At 49.2% G+C, this 12,988-nt stretch overlaps 1 protein-coding gene across 6 annotated transcripts in view; it reads right to left on the reverse strand.

Moving 5' to 3' along the window:
* The window catches only part of CPEB2 (cytoplasmic polyadenylation element binding protein 2), a 72,442-nt gene extending 65,590 nt beyond the window's left edge, over positions 1 to 6,852 (reverse strand). For 2 of the 6 annotated variants that reach the window (XM_053901681.1, XM_019453686.2), the window contains exons 1-3: positions 4,946 to 6,852; positions 1,755 to 2,036; positions 897 to 986 (exon numbers count right to left, since the gene is read on the reverse strand). In XM_053901681.1, coding sequence (XP_053757656.1) covers positions 897 to 986; positions 1,755 to 2,036; positions 4,946 to 6,655 — 2,082 coding nt within the window. In that variant the 5' untranslated portion in view covers positions 6,656 to 6,852. Of the gene's footprint in view, positions 1 to 896; positions 987 to 1,745; positions 2,037 to 4,945 lie in introns of all 6 variants that reach the window. The other 4 variants (XM_053901685.1, XM_053901683.1, XM_053901684.1 and 1 more) reach the window with 2 other exon arrangements.
* Between the last annotated feature and the right edge of the window lie 6,136 nt (positions 6,853 to 12,988).

A 12,988-nucleotide genomic window follows, 5' to 3' on the forward strand; every position in this document is an offset into this window, starting at 1 on the left:
ACAGTCCTTACTTGTAAAATCATCTCATGTTGACAAATTAACTAAGGAAGAGCCTTAGCTAAAGATAACATAGCTCCATTCAGTGGGATCCCACAATGTCAAGTCTATGCTCATTCAAGCTTCGGCTCTGTAGTAAAGAATCCTCATGTAGGACTGAGTTTTCTACTCATCCTGTAATAATTCTCATCACTGGGTACCCAGTTTGAATTCAAATTTAGTCTGCAGGAAAAGAGATAGCATTTTGCAACCACAAAGGGCTGGAAAGTAATGTGATTAAGACGGATTCCTAGCTTTTTGATTTAGGGCTTTTCTACAGGAAACTGACTATTTACAAGAATATAGTCTATAAGAGCAGTGACAAATTTTAGAATAAAGAATAAATAAAGAATAAAGAATAAAAACACACGAAGTTTTTTATAAAGGTGAAAAAAATGGAAGACTGGCTTTTTCAGAAATATACCTCAAGACAAATGTAGCAGATTCCATGACAAGCATTTGCTAAAAAAATTCTGTAAAATATTGATGAAACTTAAAGTTGAATGATAAGCAAATCCATAATTTTGTCCCTAGCTGAAAACAACTCTCAAAGATAAAATCTGTTCAGTTTGACTGATGTTTAAAGTCAGGTGCTCTTGGGTATATAATTCCTTTTTCCAAAAAGAAAATTTTATATTTTGGAAATAATGAAATAATTATAAATTACTCATAAATTTGAAAATGAAACATTTTATATTAAATAGTTTAAGTCAAGTGACCTTTTAAAAATAAATTGCTTCAATGCTCTCTGACATAGGCTTTAAAAAGGTATAATTGGAAAGTTAATAATAAATCTTACTCATAATATAAACACTAAACTCCTAGTCAAAATCCTGAAGAATATACACTGTGCAGCCTACCTGGTCTATTCTGGATGTTCCGGCTGCAGTGCACCAACTATCTTGGAGTGAATCTGAGCCCCAAGCTGGTAACTGCAAACTAGATCTCACCTTCAATAGCATAGAAGTTTTCATCAGAAATAAGCAGTTCTCTTCCCCACACCCACCCACAAAAAATAAAAAAAAATAAAAAGAAAGAAAGAAAATAAAACAATCAAAGTTCCTTCTATCTTGTATCTTTGGCCCTCTGAAGGTCTCAGGAGAAAAAAAAAAAAAATCTCATCGTAAATAGCTTTATTAGACTATAATATCAATAAAACATTTTAAAAGGCCTGAAAAAGTGTCTAATCATCATAACTATTAAGCCACATTTAGGAAAAAAATAGTCCCTGAACCAGTGAAGGCAAATTTTAATTGGATGTAAAAAGTCTTAATATTATTTTGCCATAATCACAGCTGTACCGGGTATATTTTAATATACACACAGCTGATCACAGTCAAACCTATGCACAATTGCTTAACATTTTAGTTTAGTGATATTGGAGGAGAAACTCATTTTGGTGGCCTATTAAACATTAATAAATTAAGGCATTCTTGAGCTGCCAATTAAAAGCTTCAATATGCACTGGAGAAACACAGCAGGTTTTTCTACATTTTAGGAAGCTTCTTTTCTACCGTGTGTTTAGAGAATTTTTTACAGTATCCATTTTCTCTATCCTTTTGTATTTTGTCCTTAAATTAATGCTTAAAATCAGAAATTTTTTATTTTTTCATCTGTCAGTTTTTCCACACCACCACCACCACCACCACCACCACCACCCAATTTCTTGTTTTGAAAGATCAACGTTAGAAATAAGACCATTTACATACCATTCTTACCTGTAAGGGTAAGAGTGTATTACTATTGTTGTCGGTTCTGAACACGTTATCTTCAATCCAAGATTTTGGAGTCAGTGATGGAGTAGAGCGAGTAAATTTTGGTGGTGCTATGACATTACCAGAAAATGGTTTCTTCAATGGAGATATCTGATTCATAGTTCCTGGAATCCCCATGTTTCCAGTTCTACGATGGTCTCTGCCGTGCATTGCTCCCCACGACACGCTTCCAGTGCCCCAGCCACTGCTCTGATGGTTGCTCCAAGGAGATTGTTTCAGAAGAGGCTGAGAAAAACACGTATGTTTAAATTACAGGCATTTAGAGAGTTTACAATTCAAACTAAAATTTCGGCCTGAGCTGAGAATATATATATAATCTTAAAAAAAAAATCTCTAAAGGCAATAAAGGATAGCTTAACAGTTTACGAAAAGTAATAGGTTTGCGATCTTGCTGTTTGAAAACATACTCATTTCCTGCTAGGTGAGTTTTCATCGTCTGGTCCACTATAAATTATAATGAATCGAGCAGATATTTCATGACAACTGCTAAAATAGAACCAGGCGGTTACATTTCTGTCCTTTCAGAATCGTGTATGGAAGAAGAAAAAAATAGTTTAAAATTGAAATTAACTTCGAAGGTCCTTGAAGATAGAACCTACATTGTGATCTTAAAACAACCATAATCTACTAGGCATACAAGTAAAAATCCGGTCTTTAATTAATAGATAGGAGTAACAATCGGAGTAAGATATTTAGACGTTAGCTTTCCAAAACCAATGGCACTGCTACAAAAGTGAATAATGGTAATAACATTTGCTGTTACTGTCTTGCATGAACTAAAAACGCCTTTCAGGGTAGGGAGTGTATGGAAAATATGTGGGTTTGGTTTTTTTTTTCTTTTTTTTTTTCCTATCGCGTATTCAACTTTTAAGATATTTTACTCCGATTTTAATGTAGTTTCTTTTAAAGTGTTTTTGTTTTTCTTTCACTTAATTATCCATGAACTGTTAGGCAATTATCTGATGTTACCCATAGGTGGATCCACTGAGATATACTGAAGAAAAACAACTAACTATATGCTTTGATTATTCTAGTAGAGATCTTCATACAAGTCTCCAGTAACCTCATTCATTTTCAAAAATAAATTCTATTTATTTATTTGTCAGTCGCCAAAGCATGGACAATTCAGCACGAGGCAATAAGCGTAGGTTTTTGAAAAATACTAATTGCTAGCAATTACATTGCCAAGAAGCTTGCTCTAACGCTTAGCCAAAGGAAGTATGGACCGTGCAGCTGCTCTAAGTCAGTAAGTTACTATAAGTCAAGAATTCCTCAAATGAAACCTGCTTCTTGTGAGACAGCTTTCTCTTTTTGAGAGAACTTGACCCCTAGTACCTATTAAAAAAATTTTTTTTAAATGCCCAGATAATCATGAATATATGCTGCCGTCTCGCCCTCCCCACAGTTCAAAAGCACAGCTGGGGGGACCATGAAGAAATCACTCCATTCTTGAGGGCCTTACTTTCCTTGCTGACACAGGGTTCAAGTTCTCTTCCAGCGATCTAAAATTCCACAGGGCAGCTGTGTGACCTCTTAAACTTCACTGGGAGAACCATCTTCTGACAAGACGCAGATCACAGTTAAACACGAACCACCCTACGCGGTCTTCCAATGGCCGCGAGCAGGGCTCCAAGAGCACAAAAGCACCTATCGATACTTTTCTGTGGCAAGTTCCCAGCGGAAAAAACCCAACACCCTGACACGCAGGACACAGCTGCTCGAGACTGTGAAAATCATGGGAAAGCGGACTATTATTTCCAAATGACGTGTTTTCAATCCTTGTAGGCCACGTTCTTCTTCCTCGGGGAGACACCGGGGACTCGAAAGAAAGACTAACTGTTACTCTCATTTCAGAGAACTCTCAACTTGTTACTTTGGTCAGACAGCGTTCGCCCTTTAAAAGGTTAACCTTTGAAAACTTTAACTGGTCAATGGAAAAAGTTACAGGAGTAAGTAAGCACCGGTTAAGGTCCAATTCTGCTTCTGTCTCGGTCCTTGATCACGAAAATGACCTTAAACATACGAATCACTACAGGAAATGCTGACTGGATCAAAAAAGGACAACAAAATACGCTTTTCGATGTCAATGAACCAAAGCCGGCGGTCATTCAAACACTGTACTGGGAAGATAACAAAACGGAGCCTGAATCGGAAAGGACCCGGATGAATAAAAAAAAAAAAAAAAACCAAAACACACACACACACACACACACACACACACACACACACACACAACCCGGCCCCGTGTTATTTCATAATTGCATTACCCACTCAAAATATACACACCCCGTAACCCAAGAGACGGTCAAGGCCGCCAAAAAACGTGAGTCCCCCCTGCGAGGTATCACACGATTCCCGGATCCGAGTTTAGTTTTGGCCTCACCAGCCACCAAACCGTCCCCAAACGCGAAGAGGCGCAGAAAGCCAGCGGCTCGCGGGGCACCTCGGCAGAGGCGGACGGAGCCGCCGCGGGCAGGCTCCCCTCTCCCGCCGCCTGACAGCTCAGCGCGGGGCCCCGGGCGCGGCGGGCGGCTCGTCCCGGCCGGGCCACCGCCGCCCCCCGGCCAGACCTCGCGCGGGCCGACTCGCAACGAGACGGACCCGAAAGAAAAAAGCCTCTCCTTTCCGCCCGTCCCCTCATTGGACGACGGGGAAGAGTCACCGGCTCGCCGCACGCACCGTCTGCGGCGATCACGACCCTCCTTCGCAAGTTCGCTTCCCCAGGCCGCTCGTCCGAGCCCGCCGGCCCCGCGTCCCCCGGCCCGTCCTCGAGGATCGCCGACAGCGGTCCTCCGGGTCGGGGCGCCCGCTGCGAGGGACGGCCGGGCCGGCGCCCGCCCGCCCGCAGCCGCCGCCGCCGCCGCCCTCGGTCCCGGGCGCCATTCGGCCGCTGCCCCAACCCCCCTCCCCCCCGCCGCGCCGGGCGTTCGAGGGGGCGCCCGACCGCAGCGGCTGCCGGCGCGACCCCCCTACCGGAGCCTCGCAGCCCACGGTGGCCGCTGCCCGCCGGGGACTGGCGTCCCGAGCCCCGTCCCCCTCCTCCGCCCTCCCAGTCCCCCCTCTCACTTGGGCGAGTGGCCCTCGCCGCCCCGGTCGCCGGCCCCGCGGCGCAGCCGGGCCGCCGCCCGCCGTACCTGGTGGTGGTTGTAGGAGTTCCTCTGCTGCAAGAAGGCGGCGGCCGCCGCCTGGTGCTGCTGCTGGAGCTGCGGGCTGACGGGCGACCTCCGGCTCTGCGGCTGCTGCGGCGCCGCGGGCGGCGGGGGCTGCTGCTGAGGTAAATTCATGGCGGGCGGCGGCGGCGGGGGCACCGCGGCCGCCGAGAAGGGGCCGCCGAAGCCGCCGCCGCCGCCGCCGCCGCCGCCGCTCGCCGGCACGCTGAGTCCCGCGCAGCCGTGCGGGGACACGGGCGAGAAGCTCGGGAAGAAGGCCGGGTTCATGGACGACGGCAGCCCGGGGTAGAAGCCGTTCTCTGAATCGGGGCTGGGCGGCGGCATGGCGCTGAGCGAGCCGCCGCCGCCGCCGCCGCCGCCGCCGCCACCCGGGGTGGCGGCCGAGGAGCCGGGCTGCTGCGGCTGCGGCTGCGGCGGCTGCTGGGGCGGAGGCGGCTGCTGCTGCTGGGGCGGCGGCTGGGGCTGGGGCTGGGGCTGGGGCGGCGGCGACGCGGTCTGCACCGACCAGGGGGTGCCGAAGCCGGGCAGTGGCGGCGGCGGCGACGCGGAGCCGCCTCCCCCTCCGCCTCCCGGGGGCCCCCCGCCCCCGCCGCCGCCCGGGTGCGGAAGGTCCGGGCTCTGCAGGCTGCTGAAGGCGCCCGCGCCGAGCGCCCCGCCGGGCAGGAGGTTACTGGGACTGTTGAGCAGAGGGTGGTTGGGGGACTCCATGGAGCCCGGCGCGGGGTTCACCGGCGGCGTCGAGGGGGCCAAGCCCGCATTGGGGGGCTCGGCGGCGCTGCCCTCGCCCGCGGCCGGGGTCTTGCGAGGGCTGCCCGCGCCTCCGTGGCGGCGCCGCGGGGCTGCGGGCGGCGAGGGCTGGAGCTGCGGGAGCGGGGGCAGGTCGGCCGGGCGCTGCCGCGGGGCGAAGTCCTGCGGCGGGAGGTGCTGCGGGTGCGGTACGCTGAACTGCTGCTGCGGCGGCGGCTGCGGCGGCTGCTGTGGCTGCTGGCGCTGGGCGAGCTGCGCCGGCTGGAGGAGCGGGCCGGGCGGCGGCGGGCTGAACCGGCCGGGGCAGTGGAGCGGCGGCGGCGGCGGCGGCGGCTTCGAGTCCGGAGGGTGGGGAAGGTGGGGAGGGCTGAACTCTTTCCTCTTCTGGCTGCTCAGCTGCTGCTGCTGCCGCTTACTGAAGTCCTGCGGGGAGGAGGTGCGGCAGCAGCAGCAGGAGGAGGCGGAGGAGGAGGAGGGGTGGTGCAGACTCGGTTTGAAGTCCTGGGAGGGGAGGAGGTGGGTCACACCCGCGTTCGTGCCGCCGCCGGGGTGGTGGTTGGGGAGTTTCTCCGCGGCCGCCGCCCCCGAGAGCGGCCGCGCCGGCTGCTGTGTCAGCCCCAGCAGCAGCTCATCCTGCATGGTCTGCTGATGCGCCAAGAACGGGGAGGAAGAGGAAGCGGCGGCAGCTGAGCTGCCCGCGCCGCCGCAGCCTAGGGGGATAGAGAAGGGGGAGGCGGCCTCTGAGAAGCCGGTGACAGGCAACGGCGGCGGCGAGAGCGGGCCGAAGGGCGTGGTGGAGGGCAGCGGGGCGGCGGCCGCGGTGGGCCCCGTGGCGTAGGGACGGTACGCCCCGCTGCCGAATAGGGACCCGGGGCTGCTGCTTCGGAGCGGGGCGGTCTGCAGCACCCCAAATCCGAAGTCCCTCATTTATCAGGCCGGCGGCAGCCGGAGGAGAGGCGCCCCGTCCGCTGCCCCGCCTAGGAAACCGCCGGATCTGGGGCGGCGCGGCCGTGGTGGAAGGAGGGGGAGTCAGTGAGAGAGGGACACCGTGACTGAGCCAGGGGCACCTACTTCGGCCCCGCCACCCCTCGCGGCAGTCACCGCCGCCTCCCGAGACCGGCTCGGGTGCCGCCGCCGCCTCTGCCGCCGCCCTCGCCGCTTAAGAACTCCGGAACGTGCGTCAGCGCCACCTCACAATCGCACCGCCCCCCGCGGTGCGTCCCGGCACGCGCGGGCGCGAGGCCGCCGCGCCCCCGCTGCCCCGCCCCCGCCCCGCCCCTCATTAATATACAGGCACGGCCGGGGGCGCGCCTGCGCTCCCAGGAAGGCGGGGGAGCGCGAGAGCGAGCGGCTTCGGTCCTCCGGCCCCTTCGGCATCCAGGGAAGAGGAGAGACCGGTGGCAGTGGAAAGCGGCCGACCGGAGTCCGAGCGCCCGGCGCGCGCGCGCACGAAGGCGTGCGCGAGCCGTCGGCGGCGACGGTTCCTGGGCAACGGCCCCTCCCGGCGCGGGGCTCGCACGCGCTCTCCCCCGTCGCCCTCGCGGCCCCGCCTCCTTCCTGTCACCTCCGCCCCGCCCCCGGTCACATGAGGCTTGGCCGCTGGGACGCGGGCTTCCCAGGGCGGCGCGGGCCCGCGGGGGAAACTGAGGCCCGGGAACCAGACTGGGAGCGGCTCCTAGTGACCGTGGCCCCTCTCGCCTTCCAGGCTCAGCCCTTGGGGTCCTTAGGCCGGCAAGATCGTGTGGGCTCTGCCTGCCTTGCAGACCGCGGAGCGGCTCTCTCCGCACCTCGTGCCCCACCACGTCCCAGTCTTGGACGTGTCCTCGCTTCTCGTCGCCCTAGAAAGCGCCTTCTCGGGCTTGTTTCCGTATTTAGCTTCTCGTGCTGTGTGCTGCCTTGGACCTTCCTGCAGCTGCGTGAAGGTGTTTTCTGCAGGGCAAACAAGAACCCTCAGCTGTACACCAAACGTTTTCACTTCAGCAATGAGGAGCAGAGTCCCAGGAACCTAACCAGGCTCCGGGTGGCTTTTTACACACGTATATGCATATAACAGGTTACGTACGGGGCGAGCTCCCGTGGTAACCCTGGGCCATGTCCAAGTCTTCGTATTTCACAAAAGCATTCAATGTGCCATCGTCAGGGCTGCTGTGTGAGGGACTCCTCCTCACCACGTTCATTCTGGCTCCCCTGTCCCTTCCCCCCCAGGGAGACTCAAACATTTCCTAAGCTTTATGAGTTTTCAAGAGAGAAAGATTTCTCACATCAGGGAAAAAAGGAGGCTCTGACTCAGCAACAGACTTGTTGAGGCTTGCAAAATGGAAGGGGAAAGAGCTTTCCATGGTAGAGCTCTTGTTGGAAGCAATAGCAGAGACACTAATCCTGTGTATTTCCTTTTCTAAAGAAGTATTTAACATAGAGACAAAAATTACGTGAGGGTCTAGATAAAGAATAACAGAATGATCCTGTTTTGCAGTTTTAACTTTTTCTTGGCACTTAGGAAGGGAAACTATTTAAAGAATCCTAGAATACAGTCTAATCCCAAAAGCAGTAGAGGGGGTGTTCAGACTACTTGATATTTTAATTCTTTTTTAAATCGGAATACAATTGACCTATAACATTGTATGGATTTAGGTGTACAACGTAATAATTTGGTATATCTATATATGCTGAAAAGTAGTTACCACAGTAAGTTTACTTAATATCCATCACCACACATAGTTAATTTTTTTTCTTGTGAGACTCTACCTGATTTTGATTTACAACTAGTCTAAGATTAAATAGTGTTATAGGTGGACTGATGTAGGCAGAATGTACTTTGTGATGAGTCCTCATTCTCTATAAAATTTCATTTCTACTTTTGTTACTAAGGTGTTTCAAATTTATGTAAATCACAATACATACAGTAGAAAGAGAACAACATTGCAAAAGGAAAATATGTTTCATGTGTAAGGTTTATGTCTGATAGCCTGTCTAATGAACTAAGTTTGATATTGCCTTTACAATAGGAAAAAGTGTTTTTAAAAAACTCAAATGGTTCAGAAATTGGTCAGGTGTGTAGAAAATTGATTCGAGTTAATAATCTCAGAACCATTTTTAACAATCAGGCAAAATATAGAACAGGAGAAATACTTTTATTATTCTAAATTACAATGTCTAGAAAATAACCTGAGCTCATTATAATTAAAAATATAAATGGCCATTTCCACAGCATCTATTGACAACTTCTTAACTATTATTTATTAATATATTTGCTAGGCAAAAACTACTTCACAACTGAAGACTGTCTTAAAAATGAACACATTTTTTTTTCTAAGTAAAGTTATATTTGGAATCGCCTGCCGATCCAACAACAAGTCTTGAAAGAGGAAGAAAATATAGGCATGAAAATTAGCTCAATCATCCACTAAAATTGCCATTAGTGCAATGTAAGGAGGAGAGAGAGCATACATTTACAAGCCAAATGCTACAATTCTGGGCTAAAGTTTGAAAAAAAACAAGATTTCTTGGTGATCTGATACTGGTTTTGTTTTGGAGGATTTAGAGACCTCCAAAATGGAGAAAAGCTGTCATGTTTGGTATTGCACAGTAAGGTCAAATTTCATATTAAGTACACCAAATTCCAAAATCCAACTACCAGACCCTCTGCGTACCACTTTAACATCTTAGAGAATGTTGTGACGACTCAATTTTTTTCATAGAGAGGAAAGTTACATCCTGAAATCTCGATCTTTTAAGCTGGCGTGCCATCACTGAAAATATTCAAGCAGAAAGGTTTTCTATAGTGGAGGTGCAGGTGGGCCAGAGGAAGGGGAGGGTGGTTGTGGTGTTCTAGAAGATCCAATGCCAAAATCTTAGGAGGGTGTATTCTCTGTTAACTATATGGTCGTCAACTTGGTCCCTGACGTTGTTCGACAGTCTCTTGATCATTTTCTACCACTGTCTTGGGCCAGTGTCTTTAAAATATTTTTGCTACAACCTAGGACATACACATATACATGTGCACCTGAAAGAAAGCTTTAAACAATTCTTACTCTTTTTACATGCAATGAACTCTACTTTTAAATTCTATTTACTGTTTTAAATCACTGAGTTGATCTCCAATCCTTAAGTTGATTTTTTAAGTTCCACGATTAGGTCATGAGTTGAAATTTGTTATTATTTTAAAGGTTATTTATTTATTTGAGAGAGAGTGCATGCACACATGAGGGCAGGAGGGGCAGAGAGAGGAAGAGAGAGAGAATCCCAAGCAGGCTGCAGGCTGTCAGTGCAGAGCCAGACAAGGGGCTCTATCCCACGAACCAGGAGATCATGACTGGAGCCAAAATCAAGAGTCAGACGCTTAACGAACTGAACTACCCAGGAGCTCCCGCCATGAGTTGAAATTTATTATCACTGTCCTAGAAGACTATTTCACACCTTCTCCTGTATCTCAAAGCCTCTTTACACCTTCTCTCCTACCCTCATTCTCAGCCGCTGACCTGGCTTTCTACTTCACTGAGAAAATAGAAGTAGTTACAGGAGAGCTTCTTCAGGTCTTCACGGCACCCTTTTCCAGGCACCGTGCATCTTTTCCTACACACCTTCTTCCTTCCTGCTGCATGGAGGGTTTGCCCACACCTCACACTCCCATCGAAGGCCAAGCTCCTCCACTGGCACACCAGATCCTTCCTGCACCTGCTCAGGACATGGCTTCATAGACATCCTAGCGTTTCACAGACATCCCACATTTACCGTGTCCAAAATTGAACTCCCCCATCTTGGTAAATGGCACTCCGTTGTTACAGCTGCTCAGGCCAATAAATGAATAAATAAACAAATAAACAAATAAATAAAAAGGTCATTCTTGATTTCTATTTTTCTTACAACATATTCAAACCATTATTACCTGTGGCGTATTGTCCCTTAAAATCATATCCAGAATGCAATCACTGCCCACCACAAGCAACCTAGGCCAGGCAACATGATCTCTCCCTTGGCTTCTTGCTATCACCCTCTAACTACCCTCCAAGCTTCTGGTCTCATCTCCCCGTAGTCTATTCACACAGTAGCCAAAAGGCTCCTTTCAAAATGGAAGGCAGATCATGTCAACTTCCCTGACTGAATACTTATATTTTCCTGGAATAATAGTCAAAACATTTTCAGTAACCAAATGGTCATTCATGATTGCCTTCTGCCTCCACTAACCCCTATGACCACTTCTACCCACAATGGAATGCTTATTTCTTTAACATACCAGGCCAAGTTGGCCTCAGAGCCTTTGCGCTTGTAATTCTCCCTCCCTGGAACACTTGTCCCCTAAATACCAGCAGGGCTCGCTCTCATGTTTTGCATGTCTCTGTCTCATTTCTTTTAGGTCTCTGTTCAGCTCATTTCCTCAGTGATAGCTTCCCTGACCACCATTGAAAGAGCGGCCCCATCCTTCCATTCCAGCCTCCCTATTACTCACAAGTGGTTTGATTTTTTCCCCCCTGTCTGGCACTCTGTGTACCGACATTGTTTATCCTCCTATTAGATCACAAACTCTACAAGGAAAGGTGCATTGTTTTGTTCACTGCTGCATCTTCGGCACCTGGAACAATGATGCCCGGCACACAGTAGGCACCTAAGAACTGTTAATTGTGCATGCACTGAATAATAGCTGTAAGTATACTATAGTAATATGAGGGTCCACTTATCAGCTGCTTATATGTTGGCAGGAGTTACCCAAACACCATCTACATGCTCCTAGGAATTCTTAGGAAGGCAAGATAGTTCCAGACATCATCAGGGTAAATGTGTGAGGATGCACAGATAGGGCAGCTCAGGATTGCAACGCAAGGGAATAGATAAACCCGGACTCCAGGAGGCAGGACTTCTGTCTTAAGAGCCTAGAGAAGGAGTCCAGGTTTGAGGGACTGGGATATCGGGGAAGGAGAATGAAATGGAAGGGTTCATTATAGGAGCTGGAGCAAAGACAAGGAGTCAAGGCTCAGCTCATAGAAAGGGAATGAGTTCACATAGAAGGGCAATGAGGACAACTTGATGCTGACCAGCCAAGCTGCTGTTTTCCTACTGCTTTCCAGCCTGGAAATGTTACTGACCCCATAGGGTGGGAAAGGGTTAGTGTTCATTGGAAGCTCATTAGCCTGACTTTGGGTTGGGGCGGGAGGGAAGGGTGGGGAGTAGAAATTAAGGCCCATACTGACCTTGCCCAACTTCAAGTTGCTTTATTGACACAACACCCCCAGAGTATCACCGTGTTTAATACTTCTGGTTCTTTTCCTGCTTTTCTAAACCTTCCTTCATACTCTTATCCGTTGCCTTCCTTCTCTTTACGTATCCCTCACATGTTGGAGTTCCTTAGGCTTATATTCTTGGTTCTCTTCTTTACTTCTACATACTCTTTCTAGGTGACCTTATCCACTATCATGTTTTCAAATATCATCTATATGCTAATGTGCCAAACTCATATTTCCCACTGCCTTTTTAAAAGCTTGACCTTGGCTCAGACACATCAATATGTCCACACCTGAACTTACCAGCTTCCCTAAAACCTGTTCCTCCTCTTTTGCTCATTCACTGGGTTGATGGCATCATTACACAGTTGCTCAAGCTGGAAACATGATTCATCCTCTTCTTGCCTCTCTCTTACCCTCCAAAAGCAGTCAGTTACCATACTCTGTCAATTCTGTTGCAGAAATAGTGCTCAAATGTTGTCTCCTCAGTTCACTCCTCTACCTGTGTCTTAGCTCTCAGTCTTTTCTCTGTCCTTCCCTGGTGCACAGACTTTAGCTGGCTTCCCTACTATTTCTTCTTCTGAATCTCTTCCCTTTGATAGTGTCAACAAACAACGATCATCCTGTCACAAATCCTGGTCAATAAGCACCTCCCTAGCTTCCACCTGATCATGTCCAAACTCGCTGGTGAATGGGACCCTTCAGAAGTTATCTGCAACATGCCTCTTTGCCTTTATCTCCTGTCACTCCCCCATAGTACCCAGTCTTCTATATCAGACATGTCTTTTCATACCTCTGGACCTTTGCATATGATGTTTCTACTCTCTGGAATGCTTCCTACCTCTTTTCATCAGCTCATGCATCCTTACTATTCAAGAGACAGTTCAAATGCCATAGCCTTTCCTGACTCTCCCTGGAAAGTGAGTTAAATCCTTTTGTACATTCTCATACAACATTGTCATGATAATTTTCTCTTATTAGAACACTTGTCACATGGACAATACTTTTCTGTCTCCTTCGCTATGTGCCCTTTTAACTCTGAGTT

This window comes from Panthera pardus, unplaced genomic scaffold (genome assembly GCF_024362965.1).
Source record: "Panthera pardus isolate Hobbes unplaced genomic scaffold, ASM2436296v1 HiC_scaffold_13, whole genome shotgun sequence".
Lineage (NCBI taxonomy): Eukaryota > Metazoa > Chordata > Mammalia > Carnivora > Felidae > Panthera > Panthera pardus.